Raw genomic sequence first — 25,741 nt, 5'->3', positions numbered from 1 at the left:
TTTTGTCTATAGAATTAACATTATTTCATATATTTTGGGTCTTAACCATGACATATTACATAGTGGTCTTCACATAATCCGAGATCTATTATTTAAAACTTCCAATATCTGTCTAAATTATGTCACAAACTGAAAATCCCACATTAAACTTCATGTTTTGAGGTACAGAAATGTCAATTAGTAATTTTATCTAAGTGGGTTATTATTCTGTGTAACTGATAGACATCTCTTGTTCCAGGTTTTAAATCAGCAGTTTGTCTAAGCTGCTATTCAGGGCTAGATTTCTTACTGACAGCCAGGCAATCATGATTTAAATATTTATATACTGTTTAGAAATGACAGATTCTGTATTTGAAGTTCCTACAGAAAATAAGCAATAAGTGCTTAAAAGTATAATACAGTATTGTTAGATGTCACGTAATAATGATAGAGTAGTTAGAATGCTAATGGTATTTACATCTATTCAGCTCAGACTTCTGAAAAGTTTAATTTATTTTCATAAATTCAAGATTCACTTTTTCAGTCAAAGTGAGATGTGAGTACCAGATAAAAGTGGAGTCTGTTTACAGATGAATGCATTGTTCTTTATGAAAGGAATATGATCTTTCAAATTTTAGTACCAGATTAACAGCTGCTGGTAAGTTTAATGTTGGCAGGAGTGTCAAAAGTCAGCAGTGTTATTAGTAATGGAAACACACACTTGCCAACTTTTGTGAGGTAAATAAGCACCCCAACTTTCACAATAAGCCAAAAATGAAGCAAATTCCATTTCAAAACAAGACAAAACCAAACCAATCCCTAAGATCCCCAACACTCTGTGACTAGTTCCCCCCGGCATGCAGTCTGGGACTGGGGTGGGCCCGCTGTGCACCCCAGCTCTCTCCCGCCCTTCCCCCCATTGGCCCCGCTTGCCCCTCCCCTTGCCCCATCTTGCTGGGGCCAATCAAAAAAAGAAAAAAAGCAGCAGCAGCAAGCTACTAGCCAACAAGCAACTCACAAGCCAATTAAGCTAAAACCAAGCCCAATTTCTGATGTTGTTGTTGCAGGTTTGGTACGTCTGATTACCTTTTTAAAAAGAGGAATGCCATAATATTATTGAGGGAGGAAAGGGGAAATTTGCATAGTGTCAAATAATGTAAGCTCTATCAAAGAGTGGTTTCTGAAAATTTGCTTTTGAATTAAAAAAAAAAAACAAAAAACCAATCCCAGAATTGGAGGAATTTAATATATAATCTTAAATGCAAAGACAAATTCAGATGCAGACTCCTTTCTTACCCTTTAATTTTAACAAATTGGCCAGTTCATGCCTTAATGTGGAATTAGCCACAGAAGGGCACAAGAAATTCCCTAAGGGTGAGTTTGTGGAGTTTCCATCAAATCAGCCTGTGTATAGGGAAAGTTTAGGGAGGTTACAGAGGGTTCACTGATACACAGGCAGGGGATTTATTAGTGCCATGCATGCATGGTGTGCCCCTCTGCTGCTTTGTGTTTGACCCTGGCTTCTGCTAAAGTTGTTGCCCCCTCTAAGGGGATGGATCCCATAATCATCAAGCCTTAGTTCTGCTTCCCTGCTTAGATACTAAGTTGATTAATGCTCCATAAGTACCTTAGAGAGATGGATAAGTCACATGTATAATTAATCTGGACAACTCTTCCACTACTGTCTATACCCATGAAAAGTGCAACGTGAACAGCTTCAGCAAGTGGTCCACCACTGTGGAGGCGACAACCCTTCCTATAGTTCGGTGCCACTGAAAGCAGTGTCTCCTCTAGCAAAGTTCCCTCTGCTTGCAAAAGCAGTTGAGATCCTTGTATAGTCAAAGCACTTTTGTGAGATATGTTTCTTTTTAGCCTCTTGTTGATTGCGTTTAAAAAAATGGCTGAGTCATTTTATAACATGCACTTTAGCACAATTTAATGGCCCTGAATTGCCCTGAATTTTAGAACTATTGACATATCCATATATTTATTGGAGTAATTTTAAGGTGAAAATGTTCATTTATTTATCTTGTTTAAGTGAATTTATTGCTTATACAGTCCTGGGGATCCAAGTCTCTATTTATTCACACAACAGGTGATAGCTCAGGTAAAGTGTGCAAGCTTCCTGACAAAGCTGTCATTTGAGGCCCACAAAATCATACCTCCCATCCCAATTGTAAAATAATTTAAGTACCCACTCTAACCTTAGATTTAATTTTTAAAAGGTTGTAGCCTTTTTTAGTTATGGAAATAGCCTTGCTTGTGTAAACTAATTACTTGGTTTGAAAGATTCTCCTGGTGATTTTACTCCCCTCTACCCAAACAATTACTGGTCAGGTTATCAACCCTTCCCTCAGGCTTCATATGGCCACAGGCTTCATGATCCAAGCCTTAAGTCCCACAGTTTTCAAGGACTTTGACTAATTGATTTATGGTTGTGTCTGAGCCATTATCTGGCTGCCTGAATGAGGTCTCTCTGAATTGTCATTGTGACATCTAGCCATGAGATGGACCAATTTAGTTCTTGAGCTAGGTCAGGTGCTTATCAGTATGTAGGGGAAAGAGGTAATGGGAGTTTGGCTCATTTGTCCTGTTTCAGAAGCCTGCTTGAGGGAGTGGGAACTAGAGGAGGGTGAATCCTTGTGAGGAGATATGGAAAAAGAAGGCACAGTGGGAAAGGGTTCAGAAAGAGATAACAGAAGGGGGCTGAAGCCACGCTAGAAGCAAGGGATGGAGGGAGAGGGAGAAGAGAGAGATCATAGAATTCAGGAGGAGGGAAGGATCACAGGAAGAAAAACAATGGAAGGGCACAGTGAAGAGTCTGTGACACTGGATAATGGGTGAAAATAGGAAAGATCAAGTATGGTAGCTAATGAAATAAGAGAATACCAGATGAGAGCGAATAATCAAACATAGGAGAGAAGAATGGGATAAAGAAAATGAAGAAGGGATAAAAAAAGAAAAGATTTTAAAATGTTTGGGTTAGTGAATTTTCTTTAATTTATATGTTTCCATATGTTTTTGGTGTTTTCTTGGCAGATGTCCTATGTAATAGCTTATATTTTGCGGGGAAGAAAATGGAACTCCCAGAGCCTCAGGTTATCTGGAGTGTGGTCTACTGCAAACCTCTCCAAACTAACTGTTGTCGTTCTTTTGCCATACTCAGCATTGTAGCATCTGAATACCTTTTGTAAAATCTAAATTAACCACACAAGGATCTCTGTCCATCTCGTCTCCTGTCAGAAGAACTATATTTTGCTAGCAATTATTACTGTAGGATACGAATGTCAAAGAAGAGAGTTTTAATATTTTGATCTGACAGCTTTGAGTTTTGTGGTGATTCTGACATCTATTGGGAGTAAGTTTCATATTCATGTACCAGCTACAGAGCAAGTTCTGCCTCCTGAGCCCTAGAGTCTTGCTCTTGTGGTTGATGGTTCCGTTCTTCCAGTGTATACTAGCTGTTTTAGAAGTTCATATGCATGCTATATAAGGAAGAATCTCTGCTAATCTGGGCCATTCCTTATCAGGCCATGGCTACACTCACACTTTACAGCGCTGCAACTTTCACACTCAGGGGTGTGAAAAAACACCCCCCTGAGTGCTGCAAGATACAGCACTGTAAAGCGTCAGTGTAATCAGGGCAGCAGCGCTGGGAGCGCTGCTCCCAGCGCTGCGAGCTACACCCGTAAGGGATGTGGTTTACATGCAGCGCTGGGAGAGCTCTCTCCCAGCACTGCCGCTCCGACTACACTCACACTTCAAAGCGCTGCCGCGGCAGCACTCCCGCAGCGCTGCCGGGGCAGCGCTTTGAAATTCCAAATGTAACCGTACCCTTAGAGAGCTTTGAAGGTAATTATAAAAGCCTTGAACTTGATTCTGTATTCAGTAGGGAGATAGAGTAGAGAGCAGACGACTGGAGTGATGTGGGCTTATCATTCTTTTTTGACAAGCAAGCAGGGCTGCAACATTTGTTTTTAAGGTTGGTGATTTAATTCCTAGGTACAGTGCATTATGGTGATAAGCATGGAGGCCATGAATGTGCAGATCACAGTGGTCAACTTTGAATCTGTTAGGATGGGGAACATTCTCTGGCCTGATGCAGGTGGTAGAGTTGATTCCTTACATCTATTGATATTTGGGTATCTAATACCATTACTGAGTCCACAAAGACCTTCAGGATGACCATCATAGTGGTGTGAGGGCAAACACTCATAAAGAAAGGTGATGCTATGGTAGTTGTGAGGTCCTCAAAGTGCTTCCCTCTCATCAGTTTGTCCTGTATTGAAATGTTGGCAACTATGCATTGACACATGTACAAGCAACTGGGCTCTCCTGCTGCTGAAGAAAAGAAAGCTAATGGTGACTTGAAGATTCTGCCTATGTCAGTTAAAGATGGGGCATGTCAAAAAAAAGTTTGGAGAGGTCCTTTAAGAAAGGTAATTTAATGGCCTCCTCAAATTTTTTGGGCCAGTCCTGCTTTCTCCCTTCATAACATTTATTTGCTTCAACTTTGTTCTGATAGGGATAGCTCTAAGGCAGGGGCGGGCAACGTTTTTGACCTGAGGGCTTCCGAAATTGTATGGAGGGCTGGTTAGGGGAGGCTGTGCCTCCCCAAACAGCCAGGCTTGGCCTGGCCCCCACCCCCATCCAACTCCCTTTACTTCTCGGTCCCTGACATCCCCACCCTCATTCCCTGATGGGGATCCCCCCCCCGGGACCCTTGCTCCACCCACCCCTCTGTTCCCTGTTCGCTAACTACCTCCAGACCCCCCGCCCCTGACTGCCCCACTGCTGCCCCATCCAACCCCTCCTCATTCGTGACTGCCCCCCTGAGACCCATACCCCATTCAACCACCCCTTCTCCCTGTTGTCTGATCGCCCCAATCCCTATCCATAACCGCACCTCCAGACCACCACCCTGAACTTACCTCACTTGCTGCCTGGAGCACCAGTGGCTTACGGCCACGCCGCCCAGAGCAGCAGCATAGGCAGCCACGCTGCCCAGTGGGAACCAGCCACACCACCGTGCAGCACAGAGCACTGGGTCAGGCCGGGCTTTGCAGCTGTGCTGCCTCAGGAGCTCACAGCGCCACCTCCAGTGAGCTGAGGCTGCGCGGGAGGGAGAACAGCAGGGGAGGGGCCGGGGGTGAGCCTCTCGGGCCAGGAGCTCAGGGGCCTGGCAGGAGGGTCCCATAGGCCAGATGTGGCCCACGGGCCGTAGTTTGCCCACCTCTGCTCTGAGGCTAAGAAGGTAGTTCATTCTGTCCACATGCTGAATCCTCATCCTCTCCACTGAGAGGATGCCAATTTAGTGTTAATTGGGAAAGTGTTTTTTGTGATGCGCACTGCCACCTGCTCAAGATGTAATATACAGACAGTTCCTGTTCCAGAAAGCTTGTAAAATAATTAAAACAGAGCTAGAACAGAGTGGTTGCATTAGGAAGTCCAGAGGAGTGAATGATTACGCTCCTAACGTATTCCAAGAACTGGACTGAGACTATCTTCTGACATTAGCCATTGAACAGCCTAAATAGAAGGCATGAGAGTGACTTTCTGTCACTATTGTTCTGGTGCCATGTGTGATCCAGTAACCTGAAGTGAAAGGCTTGGTAATCCATTATGAAGTACTGGGGTTATCCAGACACCACTAATTTTTTTATTTATAAAACAAGTCAATAACACATGGTCTGTAATGGTTACATTTTAGGGACTGTTCTAGGTATGGTACAACTTAATAACAATTGTGGCAGCTAATCATTATCTGCTTTTTATTTGGACTTGAATGAGATATTTGTTACATGTGGAGGAATTTTATTCATTTATAAGCTATATGACAAAGCATATTAACTTTGAGTAGCTATTGGTATAGTTATATTCAATGAATACTTTCCAATTGATTTTCAGATTACAATAAATGAGAGGAAGTCCTTTAGCCTAATTTTTTACTTAGTCTTAAATTTTGTTTTATATAGACAAACTTAATTTCAGTTTGAATTTTCTTGCAAATATTTTTAGACTTTTTTAGTAGTTGCTTTCAGATGTTCCTTTCATGATGGAGTAAAAGACTGTGTAATTAACTTTGGCATTTAATTTATTAATCCTTCCATGGTATAGCAGTATTCCCTATTTTTCTAGTTTATGAACTTGCATCATTCAAGTGTTACATTTTTGAGATTATTATCTGACTACCTTTAAATAGTCTGAAACGTATGGAAACTTTGGGATACACCACTACCCCTATATAATGTGACCCGATATAACACAAATGCCGATATAATGCGGTAAAGCAGTGCTCGGGGGCGGGGGCTGCGCACTCTGGTGGATCAAAGCAAGTTGGATATAACACAGTTTCACCTATAATGCAGTAAATTTTTTTGGCTCCTGAGGACAGCGTTATATTGAGGTAGAGGTATATTATAATCTAGTCGTGTTACTTTTTTAGCCATATTAGAGATGTAAGACTTTAAATCCTTTTTATATTTTAAATCACATAATTAATCAAAATTAAAATAATGACACAAGTCATTTTTGCAAAGCCTCAGTTAATGATTCTTTATTTTGTTTCAGGGGTTTTGATAATTGCCACCATGGGGAGACCTTTTACCATGCTGCTGTTGCTGCTGGTGCAGCATTTTGGAAACTGTGAAGGAAATCAAAGACTATATCATACTACACTAGTGCAATTTACACAAGTCCAGTACAATGCCACGGTGTATGAAAATTCTGCAGCCAAGACTTATATTGAGCAGCCAGTAAAAATGGGCATTTACCTTGCAAATCCACTGTGGGATATAAGATACAAAATTATATCTGGTGACAATGAAAACTTGTTCAAAGCTGAAGAATATATTCTTGGAAACTTTTGCTTTTTGAGAATACGGACCAAGGGAGGAAATACAGCTATTCTTAACAGAGAGGTGAAAGACCATTACATATTGTCTGTAAAAGCAGTTGAAAAGAATACTAATACTGAAGCACGCACACAGATCAGGGTGCAGATACTGGATACAAATGACTTAAGACCCTTGTTTTCTCCAACATCTTATAGTGTTTCTTTGCCTGAAAATACAGCAATAAGGACCAGCATTGCTAGAGTAAGTGCAACAGATGCAGATATTGGAACCAATGGAGAATTTTACTACAGTTTTAAAGAAAGAACAGATATGTTTGCTATTCATCCAACCAGTGGTGCAGTGGTTCTAACTGGAAGACTCGACTATGCAGAAACTAAGCTTTATGAGATGGAAATCCTTGCAGTGGATCGTGGAATGAAATTGTACGGCAGCAGCGGTATTAGCAGCATGGCAAGGCTAACTGTTCACATAGAGCAAGCAAATGAATATGCTCCTGTTATTACAGCCGCTGTATTGGCTCCTTCAGAATTGGACAAGGATCCAGCATATGCAATTGTAACTGTTGAGGACAGTGATCAGGGTTCAAATGGAGAAATAGCATCGTTAAGTATTGTGGCTGGTGACCCACTTCAACAGTTCAAAACGGTGAGGTCTGTTCCAGGAGGTAAAGAATATAAAATCAAAGCTGTTGGTCACATTGATTGGGAGAGCCAACCTTTTGGATATAATCTGACTCTTCAGGCTAAAGATAAAGGAAATCCTTCACAGTTTTCTTCTGTAAAAGTTATTCACGTGACATCCCCACTGTTTAAGTCTGGACCGGTCAGATTTGAAAAAGATGTGTACAGAGCAGAGATAAGTGAATTTGCCCCTCCAGACACTCCTGTGATAATGGTAAAAGCTTTACCTAATTATTCCCAATTAAAATACATGTTTAAAAGTGCACCAGGCAAAGTCAGATTCAACTTAAACCCGCTCACAGGTCTTATTACCACTTTAGAACCAATAAAAGCACAATATTCATCCCATTTTGAACTTGAAGTCATGACAAGTGACAGAAAAGCCTCTGCAAAAGTGTTGATTAAAGTAAGAGACATGAACAGTAATCCCCCTGAATTTACTCAGACATCATATAAAGCTTCCTTCGATGAGAATGTGCCAGTTGGTACTAGTGTCATGAGTGTGAGTGCAAAAGATCTTGATGAGGGTGAGAATGGTTATGTAACATATAGCATTGCAAATGTGAATCCTTTACCATTTGTGATTAACCATTTCAGTGGTGTTATCAGTACCACGGAAGACATGGATTATGAATTGATGCCAAGGGTTTACAATTTAAGGATTCGAGCATCTGATTGGGGCATACCATATCGTCGAGAAGTTGAAGTTCCTGTTACTATTATTTTAAATAATTTGAATGATAACACACCACTGTTTGAAAAAATAAATTGTGAGGGAACAATCCCTAGGGATCTTGGTGTTGGAGAACAAATTACTACTGTATCTGCTATTGATGCTGATGAGCTCCAGTTGGTGAGATACCAGATTGAATCTGGAAATGAATTAGATTTGTTTATCTTAAATCCAAACTCTGGAGTACTTTCCCTGAAGCAATCTCTAATAAATGGTTTAGGTGCTAAAGTATCTTTTCATAGTCTGAGAATTACAGCTACAGATGGTGAGAACTTTGCAGTACCATTATATATCAACCTAACTGTAGCTGCCAGTCGTAAACCAGTAAACTTGCAATGTGAAGAGACTGGTGTAGCCAAAATGCTGGCAGAAAAACTACTGCAGGCAAATAAGCCACACAGTCATGGCGAGGTTGAGGATGCTTTTGTTGATACTCACTCTATGAATCTACATGCACCTCGGTTTAGAAGTACTCTTTCAAGCAGTGTTGAAGTAAAGGAAAGCCTACCAGTGGGTTCCAGCATAATACTCATGAATGCCACTGATCTTGACATTGGCTTCAATGGAAAACTAGTTTATGCTATCTCTGGAGGTAACAATGATAGTAGTTTTACTGTGGATTTGGAAACAGGAATGTTAAAGATTTTATCTCCCCTTGATCGAGAAGTAAAAGATAAATACACTCTGAATATTACTGTGTATGATCTGGGAATACCACAAAAGTCAGCTTGGCATCTTTTAGATATCGACATTTTGGATGCCAATGATAACAGACCAGAGTTTTTACAGGACAGCTATTTTGTTGAAGTGAGTGAAAACCAGGAGCTGAACAGCGAAATCATTCAGATTGAAGCCACAGATAAAGATTTGGGGCCCAATGGGGAAGTGAAATATTTTCTTCTTACAGATACAGACATGTTCACTATTAACAGTACGACCGGTGTTGTGAAAGTTATAGGGGCTTTGGATCGTGAAATCCAACATGTGCATTTCCTGAAAATAGAGGCCAGGGACCAGCCAAAAGAAGAACCTCAGTTGTTTTCCAGTGTACTTTTGAAAGTATCTTTAGAAGATGTCAATGACAATCCTCCTAAATTTATTCCATTGAATTATCATGTAAAAATTCGAGAGGACCTTCCAGAAGGAACTATTATCACATGGCTGGAAGCATATGATCCTGATGTGGGCCAGTCCAGTCAAGTACGATACAGCCTTTTAGATAGTGGAGATGGAACCTTTGATGTAGATAAATTGAGTGGAGCAATACGTATTGTACAAAGACTGGATTTTGAAAGGAGACAAGTTTATAACCTGACTGTACGGGCCAAGGACAAAGGAAAGCCGGTTTCATTATCTTCTACCTGTTACGTTGAGGTTGAGGTAGTTGACGTAAATGAAAATTTGCACCCTCCACGGTTTTCCAGCTTTGTGGATAAGGGCTTTGTAAAAGAAGATGTCCCTATTGGTTCATCTGTGATGACAATAACTGCCTATGATGAGGATGCAGGAAGAGATGGAGAGATTAGGTATTCAATCAGAGATGGATCTGGCGTTGGCATTTTCAGAATAGATGAAGAAAAAGGTAAGAATTTTGTCAGCATCTTAATTCACTTATTCTGTTTCCAGTGTTTTGTTTTGTTTTTTAAAAAAACCCCAAACCAACCTAAAGCACTAACAGTGATAAAAATGTGTTTTTACACTATTTTATTAAACATTTCTAATCAATTTATATATTTTTCTTCACAGTTTTAGTGGATGCACAGTTAGGAAGTGAAACAAAGTGAAAACATTTGATAAAGTTGCATTTTTCCTACTTGGATTAAATATTTACAGCACATATTATACATTGGTCACAAAACCTCTCCCACATGAGCACCAAAAGGAGTATTATATGGAATCCAGATTGTGAAGCTCTTACTCACATTGTTGAGAACTTACTCATGTGAGTAGTTCTATAAGTGAGGACTCGCCACGATGCCACAGTCTGGCCTTAGGGAAAGAGTAGAAACTTTAACTCTGGAATTTTCTTCCCCCCTCCCCAACTGTTAGATCATTGCTATCCTTTGAATATAGCTTCTCTATGTGTGCTGATTATATTTGCTGCTTTTGGTAAATTTATTTAGTAGCTTTCTCTGTTATTCACCCTAACAATAGTAACTGTATATTTTTGGTGAATGAACAGAAATAAACTTCTTCCAAACAAAACGTGAATACATTTACAGCTTGTTAAATATAGTATTTTATGCTGATAAATGATTCATACATGCATTGATATAACAGATTCTGAGGTGTTGCTTTGTTGTGTCAGTGATTCGTAGGTTAAGAACTGTTGTAGGCATTTTATCCAAGTATAATTCATTCAAAGGTGCTATTGTTATAACTTCAGTAAAAGATTTAAAATTCTGTGAATTATTTCTTGAATAAGTGTCTCTTACACAGTTAAAATGAGAATTGCTACTCATTCTACCTTCCCCCATACAATTTTTCTTTAAAAAATAAAATAAATGAAAATGTGTTAAATTTCACAAAAGCAAAGAAATTCAGAGTGATTTCTTGTATAGTCTTTCTTTCATGCCACTGTACTCAGATACTTTGTGTCCAATAATTGTATGCATTTTCATATACCTTCAGTGCTAGATTACTGAAGCAAATAACAAAAAGTTAAGCAGAAATCCTGGGCAAATTTCTGCGCTGTTACACCATTGGTAATCTGTCATAACTCATATTGGTTCACTGGTATCTGAAGATTTCGCATATGTTTTATTGGTCTCACAGGGTATGTCTACACTGCAGTAGTCACCTGTGGCTATCCTGTGTCAGCTGACTCACGCTCCTGTGGCTCAGGCTGGGGGCTGTTTAACTGCAATGTAGACTTCCTGATTTAGGCTGCAGCCCGAGCTCTGAGACACCCCCTCCTCGCAGGATCCTAGAGCCTGGGCCCAGGCCCGAGCCTGGAAGGCCAACACAACAATGAAATAGCCCTGCAGCCCGAGCCCCATGAGCCTGAGTCAGCTGGCATAGGATAGCTGCAGGTTTTTAATTGCAGTGTAGACATACCTCCTGTCTGTGGATAACTCTAGTTACAAGTTATAACTCACTTAATAATAATTTCATATTTTGTGCATAGGGGTCTGCCAAATTCGTGCCTGTGGAAAAACATGTAACGGACCATGAAATCTGGTCTTTTCTGAACTTTTATCCTTTAGTAAAAGTACACACAGTTTCTCAAACTGATGGTCCCAACCCAACCCGAACTGGGGGTTGCAAGTCTATTGAGGGGTGCGGGGGTAGTAGTATTGCCACCCTTACTTGTGTGCTGCCTACAGAGTTGGGTGGCTGGAGAATGGCAGCTGCTGGCTGGGCACCCAGCTCTGAAGATAGTACTGCCAGCAGCAGCACAGAAATAAAAGTGGCATGGAATATACAACTGTATGAACACATCCACAAAATTTGCTAACCAATTATGCCCTAATGAACCTGTGAAAAATGGTCATTTTGCTGCAATTTAGTTAGACCCTTATTTATACATGTCTTGTGTCCCATGAGTACTGGTGAGTTATGCCTGTAAGATTGCTTAGCTGTTCAAGATTTAGAAGAACAAAATGTCACTTGAAACATTATTTAGAATGTCAGCTATTAATCAAAATAATATTGGTCCTTGTTAAAGAGCAGATCTCCAGAGTTGTAATTAAGTCTCACCTCTTTTACCTTATATTTGTACAAAGTACACAGTTAAGATTACAAAGTAGGTTTAGAAAATGTTTAATGAACTACTTTCAAAGTCTTAATAATTTCACGTTTAGTTTTTGGCATGCTTGACAGATTATTTATGCTTTTCAGTATTCTGTCTCTTTCTTAGTGCAAATATATTCAAGTTCATTTTATGTAGAAAAGAGTCTTACTTTAGTCCCATATGTGGGTCTCTAGAATTAATCCAGTTTTGCCGTTTTACTACCTAGGTGCCATTCTTTCTTCTTCAGTACCAGTTCATTCGTGCATGGCCCTTGATTCTGCCACTCTCATTAAGTAGGTCACAGAATCACTTGTCTAATGTTTCCTTTTATGCCTTCATTTACCTAAGTGATTTTTTTAAACCTAAGGCCAAATCTTGTTTGTCTTACTTTTTTGAATTTAAAAGGACTACTCATGTAAGGCAAGCAGGATTTGGTCCCAAGGCGTCTATTTAATAATTTTGGCAAGGATGGTGTTGTAGTAGATATGTGTAAACTCAGTTTTAAAAGTTGCTGTTAGCTAACCGTATTTTCATAGCTGATATGTAGTGTTATTTTTGTGTTTTGGTTTTAATAATCCAAACATGCTGTTGAAATCAGATTGCTTACTTCTATGTACAGCCTCTTTTTCAGCTCTTTTGAGAAAAAAAGGACAATTACCCCTCCCTCCTCCAAAAAAAAAAAGTCTGAAAAGACAGCTGAGAAAAGATGCTTAAAAGGTACCTTCCTAGTATGTTCTAAGAATATAGAAGTCCTTGACACTAAAACAATGCTTAAAAACAAATTTTAATAGACCATACAAGAACTCTGTTGCACTTATATGTCTAAGTATTTATGCCACTCATCACTGTGGTATTCTGCCTCTGCCATTGGTAATAGGCTGATGGATAAGTGACTGGGAGACAGTAGAAGATTGGAGGTGGGGGAGAGATCAGATTAGACTTCTGACAAACAGCTGGGTGACCGATTTTCTAGATTCACTGAGAGGGTAGGGAAGAGCCTTTTATTCCTTGAGCCAGTTGTCTCCCAAGTATTCTCCTCTGGCAGCATCATATTGCTTCTTTCCTGTTACTCCTTGTCCAAAGGTAGGTAGACTTCATATTTCAGGAAACTTTTTTGACTCAAAACTAAGATACAAAGTATCTAAAAGGAACCACATATCTAAGGAATCGAAGGTGGGAATCACATGAAGTGTATGTAGGAAATTTAAAACCTATGAGAGGGTGTGCGTGTGTGAAAACAGTTCTTGGGGCTGGAGGTGGTTTGTTTTTTCAGAAAGCTAGGAAATTACCTATGAAACTTGTATTCCAAGAACCTTAAGTCTGCAAAGTCAAGCTCAAAAGTTGGGAAACACAGTAGCACCTCAATTTTACAAACACCAGTCTCTTATGAATGATTGCTTATATGAACCTTTTCTTTCTCGATTTTGTGTGTGTGTGTGTGGGGGGGGGGGCAGAATTAAATAATGACAGTGATGTAAGTGAAGAACAACATCCTTTCACATCCCAATGCCTGCAATGGATTGAAAATCACTTTGCAGTGGCTGAAAGGATAAGAAGGAAACAATGTAGTGCACTATACTCATACTTAGCACCTTACCTACTGCAACTTTTGAGATGTTCAGTTTTGTGGACTTCTTGATTTTATGAACTACTCAGTCCCCAATTAGTTAATAAAATAGGGTTCTAGCATATTAGAATTAGGGTTGATTTCTGAGTGCCTGTGCAACCTTAAATTAAGCATTTAAAAAGATTGGAAATGGCTGATTTTTGCCACCTTCATATTCTTCTAATGCCTTCAGGCCAGTTGCCCTCCTCTGGAACATGCTTTTTCATATACTAGTATGTACATACCCTCATAGGATACACTTTCAGGCAGCCACATGTCCTTGTGCACTCCAACTCCCCACCTCGGCAACCAGGATTGGGAAACAATCACCTAGATGTGCTTCTGTCGTTTTAAATGCCCTTTTTGTTTTGGAGCTGTTGCGCCCTAGAATGCCCTGTGGTAAGGAAGAACTCTAAAAATGGAGTATTTTCTAGTCTCACTGCTAATGAATGGAGATGAGGAAGTTGGGCACCGCTTGCATTCCCCTATCAGTATTTTATTTGGATCTGTACATGGGACAGGCTTACTATATGACTACCAAAAACCTAGAGTGGGGCAGTTGGCCATTTTTGAAGATTCAGTGGGAGGTTTGCAGTCCCCACCTTCATTCCAGAAGACAGCTTAAAGTAGGGGACAAACTTTTTGGGCTGAGGGTCACATCTGAGTGGGGAAACTGTTTGCAGGGCCTGAGCAGGGGATTGGGGGTGCGGGAGGGAGTGCGGGGTGTGGGAGGGGGTGTGGTGTGCAGGAAGGGGCTCAGGGCAAGGGATTGGGGCAAAAGAGGGTGTGGGATGCGTGAGAAGGCTCAGAGCAGGGGGTTGGGGTGCGGGAGGAGTGTGAGGTGCAGGCAGGGAGTTGGGGGGTGGGGTGCAGGAGGGGTTTGAGCTCCGGGCAGGCACAGCTTACCTAAAGCAGCTTCGGGGTAGCAGCGGCACACACCAGGGCAGGCTCCCTGCATGCCTGCCTTGGCCCCATGCTGCGCTGCTCCAGGATGTGCTGCGGCCCTTGGGGAAAGGGGAGCGGAGGGCTCCGCATGTGCTGCTCTTGCCACGCTTCCTGGTACCTCCCCCGAAGCTCCTATTGTCCGCGATTCCCCATTCCCAGCCAATGGGAGTTGTGGGGGATGGTGCCTGGAGGCAAGGGCAACACACGGAGCCCTCTGTCTCCCTGTCTGGGGGCCGCAGGGACGTGGTGCCAGCCACTTCTGAGAGTGGCATGGGGCCCATGGCACCACAGGGGGCAATCCCAGGGGATGGATCCAAAGCCCTGAGGGGTCGGATCCAGCCCATGGGCTGTAGTTTGCCCACCCCTGGCTTAAAGTCAGGAGGCCCTATTGGAGATTATTTGGGTGTAAGGAGAGAGGAGTGGGGTAAAACTTTTTTTTATGAAACGGGTGTTTTGTTGGGGTTGGCTCAAGATTTGCTAGGAAACCAAAACTTCAAGCAAACCTCAGGAGAAACAACTGGGACCAACCAGTTTAGGTTCACCAAAAATGTGTGAACCCAAATACACATTTCATGCTGCTGCAGGGAATGATACCATAGTTCAGGGGTTTTCAAACTGGGGGGTTGGAACCCCTCAGGGGGTTGTGAGGTTATTACATAGGAGGTGGCAAGCTGTCAACCTCCACCCCAAATGCCACTTTGCCTCCAGCATTTATAATGGTGTTAAATATATAAAAAAGTGTGTTTAATTTATAAGGGGGATCACACTCAGAGGCTTGCTATGTGAAAGGGGTCACCAGTAAAAAAAAGTTTGAGAGCCATGGCCATAGCTAGTTCTGTGTGTTGAGAATCACCTCTGAACTAGTTCCCAGAGATGTAGCATGAAAGCTCCAAGATGTTCCATAACAAATATATGTACTACAGACAACAGACAGAAATATTGTGTAAATCATACACGTGCACCTTGGGCACTGAAGATAGAATACTTTATCCTTCGATGTCCAAAACCATTTGTCACTTGAGCCTAGGGAGAGCTTCCTCAGTTAGACAGATGCACTCGTGCAAATGGCTTAATTCAGTATTCACTGTAAACCCTGATAAGGTTTTTGTTTGTTTTTTTAATATTTTAACATCATGCTACTGCTAGCAGAACTTATATTATGGATTCTTTGCCATATTTACTCCCCCAGAGTCTGGTGAATTTAGAGTAGTTGTAGAAGCTTTTGAAAATGGCCAGCTACCAGCTGCTTATTAACCTTTTCTTTGAGTTGTTATACCAATTAATATCTTAATAATATAAAATGATTTGTCAGACAGACATCAAGAATTCTAGCAGTATAGCTAACTGTGTCCACAACTTCAACTGCTGTGAATTGCTTATTAATAAAGACTTCAGATACAGGGATTACTAATAATATTAAAACAGCTTTTGTAGTTTTGTGGTAAACCCCTTCTAAAGTTTTTCATATTAATTTTTGAGTGCATCATCAATTGGTATTTTAATGATAGTATTCATTTGAACACTCATTACGGTACAAGCTACAGTGTTTTTTCAGAAACCTGTTAAATTAACCAATTGAATGCACTGAAACATATGTTTAATGAAGTATATATTTCTAATTTTTTATGTGGTCACTTGTCTTTTATTGTATTTATTGATTTTATTTTTAATTAACTGAAATAAACTGATTTTTTTAAAATGTATATTTTTCTTAGGGAGAACAAATACAGTAGTACCTTGCTACCCCTTAAGAAGAACAGGAGTACTTGTGGCACCTTAGAGACTAACAAATTTATTTCAGCATGAGCTTTCTTGAGCTACAGCTCACTTCTTCGGATGCATAGAATGGAATACACAGACAGGAGATATTTATACATACAGAGAACACACATATAGAGATGTATCCGAAGAAGTGAGCTGTAGCTCAAGAAAGCTCATGCTGAAATAAATTTGTTAGTCTCTAAGGTGCCACAAGTACTCCTATTCTTTTTGCGGATACAGACTAACACGGCTGCTACTCTGAAACTTGCTACCCCTTGTTTCACTACCCTCTGAATCTCCACTGATCATGGATTTTTATGTTTACACTTTACTGGATCACAAAATGGTGAAGCGCTGCTGCCATGGCAGAGCAAATGCAAGTGATATATGTCATGTGGACCAGTGGGTGAATGAACTTACCCCCTGCTCCTCTCTCTATTCTAGTCAATAATGCTCTACAATAGGGCTACAGCACTGGCTGCTGCTGCTTCTGCTCAGCCTTTTTCTCTTTCCTGTTGCTTAAGGCAAGGTCAAGATCTGACTGCTCCCATAATAGCTTTCCTGAGACTTCCATTGAAACTAAGAGTAACCCAAGATCATTATGACAGGTTTCAGAGTAGCAGCCATGTTAGTCTGTATCCGCAAAAAGAACAGAGTACTTGTGGCACCTTAGAGACTATCAAATTTATTTCAGCATCAGCTTTCATGAGCTACAGCTCACTTCTTTGGATGCATAGAATGGAACACACAGACAGGAGATATTTATACATACAGAGAACATGAAAAGGTGGAAGTATGCATACCAACGGGAGAGTCTCTAATCAATTGAGTTGAGCTATCATCAGCAGGAGGGAAAAAAAACTTGTGAAGTGATAATTAAGATGACTCGTAGAAGGTGTGAGGAGAACTTAACATAGGGAAATAGATTCAATTAGTGTAATGATCCAACCATTCGCAGTCTCTGTTTAAGCCTGAGTTAATTGTATCTAATTTGCATATTAAATCGAGTTCAGCAGTCTCTCTTTGGAGTTTGTTTTTGAAGTTTTTTTGTTGCAAAATTGCCACCTTCAAGTCTGTCACTGAGTGGTTAGAGAGGTTGAAGTGTTCTCCTGCTGGTTTTTGAATGTTATGATTCTTGATGTCAGATTTGTGTCCATTTATTCTTTTGCGCAGAGACTGTCCGGTTTGGCCAATGTACATTGCAGAGGGGCATTGCTGGCACATGATGGCATATATCACATTGGTAGATGTGCAGGTGAACGAGCCCCTGATGGCGTGGCTGATGTGATTAGGTCCTATGATGGTGTCACTTGAATAGATATGTGGACAGAGCTGGCATGGAGTGAGGGACTGTAGTGAAGCAGTTTCCCATCTCTCTTCCTCCTTCAACAGTGGCCGTGGCTGTTAGATAAATTGACTCTGATCCTTGTTGGGTTGAGTCCAGCTGTGGAAAGAGATTTAAGATGACATTTGGAACAGAAGCCACTAAAATCAACATAAACTGACCTCTGTTGTGTGACATGGGTATTATATTTTTGTAACCTTGACCTAGGTCAGGTGTCTGAGGGCAGGAAATAATGATCAGGCTCGTACTGGTGTTTCTCTTGGTTGCAAGTGTGTCACTCCCAGCCCACTTTACAAATAAATACAGGCATAAAATATACTAAATAATCTTGTATACTCAAAGAGTAGTGTCCGCTCAGTGTTGAAATTAAAAACTAAGATAGATTTGCTTTGTGAAACAATCTAAAAAAGCTACACCAGCATATCTGGAATGGACAGATACCATACAGTAGACCTTGGAATAAAAGAAAATAAAGTCCCACATTCCTAGGTTGAAAAGCACTCTGCAAATTCAGATGATCAGATATATCTACTAAAACAAGAGGTTAAATGTATTCTTAAAGAATTTGAGGAATTTAACCGTGCTATATATTAATGATAGAATGCATCACATTGATATAGATTCCAGTGTGCTATTAAAAATACATGCACTGAGCAATGAAACTCAGATAAATCATGCTAATTTTATGCAGCTGCTGCTGTTTCGAGAAGCTGTGAGGGGCAGCAGAGGCAGACACTAGAACTAGTCATAGGTGAGGAAGACACAAAGCAGAAGCTGTTCAGGGTCATAGTGTTGTACCAATTATATTAGACCAGTAAAAACCAGCAGGATCTTATTAAAGGGGACAAGGCAAAGATGCCACATTTATTATGATAACAATTTATGACTAATAACTAATATCTTAATTCTTATACACACACATTATACCTAATACCTATACACACACACATTCACATTATACCTAATACCTATACACACACACATACACACATTCACACACACACACCTACATTCATCAGGTGTTCTGCAGCTGCTGCATAGTTACCAGTCCTGAAGATAGCTTAAGTTCATGGCTTGATTTTGCAGCTTGGGTTCGTAGCTTGTGGCAGCTAACTGGCCAAGAAAGCTGGGCACAAGGCTGAGCTGGATCTCTGTTGGGCAGGCACCGATGTTCTTCCATGTTGGCAGCAGAATGTTACCCAGAGTCTCTCATCTCACCCTTCTTTTTTATAGGCTTTTAGTTTGGATTCAAAGTCTATAGGTCTTGCTGTGTCACGCTGCCTCTGGGTTTAGATTGATCACCCATCAATTGCAGGCATGACTTTCAGCCTTGGACCTGGCTTTGATCTTCCTTCTGTTGATCTGTTGTCCTTTTCTTTTTAGGGTGGATGCTTCTTACTTTGTTTAGGGCTGTTGTCTAGGTCTTCAGCCGTTGGTATTTGAACTTTATGTCATCAGGACAGGCTGGGGCTGGAGGTTGATTCCATCATTCATACATACCTCATTCACACATCTAAACTAAACTAATAAGATTGCAGCAGGGTTTGCAAAAATGAAGGCTGGAGGAAGCTTTTACAAAATGGAGTGAATGTTTTAAAATGGGGTTTGAATTACAATATGGAACAGAAGTTACAGTATAGGCAAGTGTAGTGAATGGTGAACAGAAGTTACATTAATAAAGTGAACAATTGAAAACAATTTCATTTATCAGTTCTATAATAGAAACACAGAAATCCCTTCCCTCCCTGTCCCTGTCCCACGTTGGTCCTAGGATGATGCTCTGCAGAGGGAAGGGAGAACAAAGAAGAATGCTCATTCCCCTTTTCCAGCAGCTAGACGTTTACATCAGCCAGAGGTTGAAATGAAATGGAGCCCCCAAATAGTTTCCAGGAATAGTGTCTGATAGTCATCCCAGAACCCATTCCAGCTCTGGTGGGGAGACTTAATTTCTCATCAAGGCCACCCATGTTTGTGTTAACCTCTGGATTGTAAATTTGGTCCTCCAGCTAGCAGGTGCCCGGGATATGTTCCAAAGCCTTAGCCAGTACCGGGCAGGGTCATGGGTTAGATGGCTCACAATAACCTTGCAACCAACATTCAGTCCACATACTCAGTGGGTCTTTTCTTGGCCTCCCTTCCTATCCCCATAGCTATGTTAATGAAGTTCTAGCATCTTCATCTGAACAGTGCAAATTAAAGTTTGTGATAGTAATTTTTTGTGTATTGTAAAATAACAATAATTTTGTTCTGAAACTAACAAACAACCATTTTTTGCTTTCAAGTTATTCAGAACATCTTATATCCCTGTGATTAGTTGAACTTCAGAGGGTTAATATACACTTGCCAAACTCATAAGGTTCGAGGAAGTTGAGAGAGAAGGTTTTGTGGTTTGCTAAAAAAGGTAAAAAATTATAAAGATTTATTGAAGAGTAGAAATCTCTCTCTCACTCTCACGCACGCACTCTGTCTCTGTCTCTCTCTTTACAGGGCTGTCTCTGTGTGCCATAGAATATCAACAGTAAGACTTACTTGGTATCAGATATCCTATTTTCAACACAATACCAAACCTATTTCCAAGAATGAAAGGAGGTAATTCATTAGAACTGTGAATAAGATTTATAGCTATTTAGAGTAAAATATTGAATTATGCTGCTAATAAGTGCAGGGCATTCTTAAGATAGCATATAATAAACTGAACATATTAAAATGCGCTTACAACTTACTTGTAATTATATCCTTTTTTTAAAGGAACATGATCTAAATTTATGATCAAATACTTAAAAGGATTATGTCACGTTCTACATTTTCAGTGGCTGCCCGTTGGCTTTTATTTAACTTTTCTTATCGTTACACCATTTTTTACTGTTGCATTTTAATAATGTGTGGACATTTACAAAGATTAAAAATTGTGATCATTAAATGAGCACATCACCAAATTCATGTTGCTGTTCAGAAAGGCTTTTTAATCCAGATTTATGATACAGAATTGAGACTGTAGGACCTCTTGTTATTTCCTTTAAGCAAATCAGTTTTGTAACTCAGCAGTCCTGCAACAGATCTGTTTAGTTTTTCCTCAAATTCATATAGTAAACAGTTTGATCTACTTGCCCTAAAACTATACCTTGAGAGGTTTTTTTAAAATACGTTGTAATTTGTTCTTTTTTGTAAAAAATAATAAAACTCAGTCATAAGGAAATATGAGAACGTCATGCTTTACTCAAGTTTAAGTACTACAAGAATTTCTGGAGTTTTCACCTAAATGTTGTTATAGACTATCAGTTCCTTAAGCTAAATGGAGCATGCTCAGATCATCTTCCTATCAAAGCCATCTGTTGCATATTTTGTGAGTAGTCCTAATCATGCTAAATCTGTCAGCTGTTTTAATATTTAAATAAATCTCCATATTTTAATGGTTTACACTTACTGAAACTTGTAGTGGAAAAATTGGTGACCAGACCACCTTTTCTATAGAAGGTATTAAGTGTGAGATTGAGGCATTGTTAGTTGGTTGGGGAAAATGTGTTTATATATCATATTATTTGCATGTGAGAGAGACTAGAAAATTTAGTGGAACATTTTTCTTCATCACCCCATCCCTCTCTACCCTTACATTGTATACCTGGCATCAGGCCAGATTATTAGTAGGGTTCCAATCTTTTCCTGAGCATGAATTTGAGATCAATTTGATCACCTGCAGCTAATCAGCAGAATGGCTGACAAGGAAGCCTTTAGTAGAGGCTTTCCTCTAGTTTGTCAAAAATATGGAGGCGTTTGCAAGCCAAAGGCAGCCCTTGTTGCTTGAAGGGAGATGTGTGGAGCCATTCCAGAGTCTCTAAAAGGAGATATGAAGGGCCTACTGAAGCAGCCCAAAGAGGAATAAAGTGAGTCACTTGCTTATGTGATCAGCAGGCATACAAAGTTGTTAATCCATGTGGCTGCTGTGGATGAGTGTGTCTTCCCTGATTTCCTGTTCCGTGTGATATTAGGAAGGGCAGAAAGGGACACTGTTAGTGGTGTAAAGGTTGAGTCCATTCCCTGCCATGTTGAGGGAATAGAGTTCAGCAGGCTGGTAATGATGAAGCCATAGATGGGGAAAACAAACTGGCATATGAATGACTATGCTAAGCCACAAAGAATATTAATGTAAGATTAATGTGAGGGAAAGAACAGTAGCTGATCAGAAAGTTATGGGAAATTCCCCTGTGTTTCTGTCTCTCCCTCCTACCAACTACTTCTGTGAATACTATGGTAGGATCAGACACTATAGTCGCCACAGTAGGAAAGCTATGTCAAAGGGTACATCTACACTACGGGATTATTCCGATTTTACATAAACCGGTTTTGTAAAACAGATTGTATAAAGTTGAGTGCACGCGGCCGCACTAAGCACATTAATTTGGTGGTGTGCGTCCATGGTCCGAGGCGAGCGTCGATTTCTGGAGCGTTGCACTGTGGGTAGCTATCCCGTAGCTATCCCATAGTTCCCGCAGTCTCCCCCGCCCCTTGGAATTCTGGGTTGAGATCCCAGTGGCTGATGGGACAAAAATCATTGTCGCGGATGGTTCTGAGTAAACGTCGTCAGTCATTCCTTCCTCCGGGAAAGGAACTGCAGACAATCATTTTGCGCCCTTTTTCCCGGGATTGCCCTGGCAAACGCCATAGCACGGCAACCATGGAGCCCGTTCAGCTTTTTTTTTACTGTCACCGTATGTGTACTGGATGCCACTGACAGAGGCGATACTGCAGCGCTATACAGCAGCATTCATTTGCCTCTGCATGACAGCAGAGACGGTTATCTGTCGTTCGATACCGTCTGCTGCTGTCATGGGTGCCCCTGGCTGAGGTTGGCTGGAGGCGTGAAGACAAAAATGGGAATGACTCCCTGAGTCAATCCCTCCTTTATGGTATCTAAAAATAGAGTCAGTCCTGCCTAGAATATGGGGCAAGTGTACTAGAGAACCAGTGTATCAGAGAGCACAGCCGCTCCGTCAGATCCCACAGAAATGATGAGGGGGTGTCCCTGCAACAACCCCACCTGTTGCTTCCCTCCTCCCCAAACCTTCCTGGGCTACCGTGGCAGTGCCCCCCCCCCATTTGTGTGATGAAGTAATAAAGAATGCAGGAATAAGAAACACTGACTTGTTACTGAGATAAAATGAGGGGGAGGCAGCCTCCAGCTGCTATGATAGTCCAGGCAGGACATTAAGTGGTGTGGGAGAGAGGAGCCCAGCATCCTGCTGCTATGATAGTCCAGGCAGTACAGAATCTTTTCTTTACACGTGAAAAGGAGGGGGCTGATGGAACTCAGCCCCCAGTTGATATGATGAGGTCGGTTACCAGCCGTTCTGTATCATCTACTGGGAATGACCGGGAATCATTCCTATTTTTACCCAGGCACCCCCGGCCGGCCTTACCTGAGGCCAGCCAGGAGCACTCACGGGCTCATGACCAGGATGGCATTCAGTCCTACTGCACTGTACCATCTGCCACCGGGACGGGGAGGAGAGAGGATGCTACTGTTTACTGCTGCAGCACCGTGTCTACCAGCAGCATGCAGTATACATAGAGTGACACATAAAAAAGTCAAGAAATGATTTTTCCCCCTTTCTATCATGGAGGGGCAGGGGTGGTAAATTGATGAGATAGACCCTGAACCACCCCGGACAATGTGTTTGACTCTATAGGCATTGGGAACTCAGCCAAGAATGCAAATGATTTTTGGAGACTGCGGGGACTGTGGGATAGCTGGAGTCCTCGGTACCCCCTCCCTCCCTCCATGAGTGTCCATTTGATTCTTTGGCTTTCTGTTACGCATGTCACGCAGCACTGTACTGTGGACTCTGTATCATAGCCTGGAGATTTTTTTCAAATGCTTTGGCATTTCATCTTCTGTAACGGAGCTCTGATAGAACAGATTTGTCTCCCCATACAGTGATCAGATCCAGTATCTCCCGTACGGTCCATGCTGGAGCTCTTTTTGGATTTGGGACTGCATCACCACCCGTGCTGATCAGAGCTCCACGCTGGGCAAACAGGAAATGAAATTCAAAAGTTCGCGGGGCTTTTCCTGTCTACCTGGCCACTGCATCCGAGTTCAGATTGCTGTCCAGAGCCGTCACAGTGGAGCACTGTGGGATACCGCCTGGAGGCCAATATCGTCGATTTGCGGCCACACTAACCCTAATCCAATATGGTAATACCGATTTTAGCGCTACTCCTCTCGCTGGGGAGGAGTACAGAAACCGATTTAAAGAGCCCTTTATATCGATATAAAGGACCTCGTTGTGTGGACGGGTACAGCGTTAAATTGGTTTAACGCTGCTAAAATCGGTTTAAATGCGTAGTGTAGACCAGGCCAAAGATCGGGATGAGTTGGAGAACTGAACAGCTGCATCTAACAGCCTACCAAGAAGCCGAGCTTGGTAGATAGCAAGATAGCAGAGTTTAGTAGAATCCTGGACAAAGGAGTACTTGAAGCCAGCTGGTTACATTAATTAATTGCTAATACAACCAGCAATTCTGCATTGCGTGGCCAGATCGAGAATGGCAAAACAGTATATGAAATATCTTGATCTTGTGGGGGAAGTTTGTTGAGGAAATTGGAGACAATGTGCATAATGACTCAAATTCTTCCTTTTCAGTTATGTTGGTGTAAATTCTATGTAACTCCATTTGTACCCGGATAAAACTAGTTTATGTGGGATCAGAATCTGGATTTATGAGAGTATTTTGTATTGAAGGAAATAACTTTTGAGGTTACCTAACATAGTCTGTAAATACATTTAATGTGTTAAATCTTTTGAATGATTGGTATGTAACCTTGACATGTTGGGTATGAATTAAGAGAACCAGAACTATCTATCTAAGGAGAATGTGTGATGAAGATGTACTTTCTAGGGAGGGGAGGAAAAAAAAGCTAGTAAGCAGAGAGGCATTTTTGCTAACAATTTACTAGGATTATTCCTTGGCATAGGGATGTGATAAGACTCTTGGCACATTGATATCTGAAAACAAAAAGGGATGGAAAACCTTTAAAGATTCCAGGTTTAGAATGCAAGAGCATCTATTATGTAGTAGTATCTGATTAAGCTCTCTATCTGGTTGAGATTCCACAATTTCTCTGACTTTTGGTGCTAGGAATTACTTGTACAGAGCAAAAGGGAAAAATATTTGTATTTATGAGAAACTGTAAACATTGCATGAAATGTTTTTGTCTCTGTTTAACTGACAATTTTTGTTACTAAAAGAAGAAAATATTTTCTTAAGATATTTTTGTGTTTCATTTCATGGTAAGGATAATTGCTTTATGTAAGGGGGAAAGAACGCTAGGCCACAGACCCAGAACTACCTTATCTCCTGCGTATTCGTATGCAGAGAATTTTTAATAATTTATTAAAACTGGACTTTTTCCCCAAAAAAGTGAGTATTGTGATTACTTGGCAGTTGTTTGACCTGGAGAGCTCTTGTAGTGTTGATAATTCTGTGTAATTTTCTGTTTCTAGTGTTCTGGCAGTAATAATGAGCTTGTTTTGTTTGGTGGTTTTTCAGTATCTATCTACCCTGGCCTCTTAATTGAATTGGGGAAGCAGGACTGGATTGAGGAGAGACAAGCAAATTGAATTGATTTGGGGGACAAGGACTACCCCCGTGTCTTCAATTTTGCATCTCCTAGTGGGCATGAAAAGACCATGTAGGAATTTTCTCCTTGGATCTTCCTCCCACCCACCTGAAGACTGCAAAACTAATTGATTTGATTTGCACATAAAACATCCTTAACAAATTTTATAGTTACAGACCATAATGATCCACCAGTTATAGTGCTCAGCCAAAAACAGGCATCACATCTTGCAAATTTCATTTCACACATTTGAATGGATTTGTGTTCCACACTGGTAGTGCTGAAGGTTGAGAGGCATGAGTGGGAGTGGAGCTGAGGCCCTGTCTCAGTTTGTCTGCTGTAAGGCAGGCTCTCCTGTCAAAGGGACCCTGAAACTGCAGGAGCAATTTTAAGATTGCACAGTCACATAGACATTAAAATGTCCTATGGTTTGGATTGGATTGAAACTGTTTTTATGCTCTGTATGTAATGATCCCCTGGGGGG

General features: G+C 41.0%; 2 protein-coding genes across 9 annotated transcripts in view; one reads left to right on the top strand and one right to left on the bottom strand.

Moving 5' to 3' along the window:
* LOC127048294 (uncharacterized) overlaps window positions 1–25,741 on the bottom strand; it is a 991,921-nt gene that overhangs the window by 209,185 nt on the left and 756,995 nt on the right. The gene's annotated exons all lie outside the window — the stretch shown is intronic.
* FAT1 (FAT atypical cadherin 1) overlaps window positions 1–25,741 on the top strand; it is a 176,229-nt gene that overhangs the window by 10,424 nt on the left and 140,064 nt on the right. For all 8 annotated transcript variants that reach the window (XR_007773554.1, XM_050947217.1, XM_050947218.1 and 5 more), the window contains exon 2: window positions 6,550–9,831. Coding sequence is in view for 7 of the 8 variants with exons in the window: in XM_050947216.1 (XP_050803173.1) it covers window positions 6,550–9,831 (3,282 nt within the window). In the remaining variant the exon portion in view is untranslated. The remainder of the gene's footprint in view (window positions 1–6,549; window positions 9,832–25,741) is intronic.

This window comes from Gopherus flavomarginatus, chromosome 3 (assembly GCF_025201925.1).
Source record: "Gopherus flavomarginatus isolate rGopFla2 chromosome 3, rGopFla2.mat.asm, whole genome shotgun sequence".
Taxonomy (NCBI): Eukaryota; Metazoa; Chordata; order Testudines; family Testudinidae; genus Gopherus; species Gopherus flavomarginatus.
This window is presented reverse-complemented; position numbering and strand designations above follow the sequence as displayed.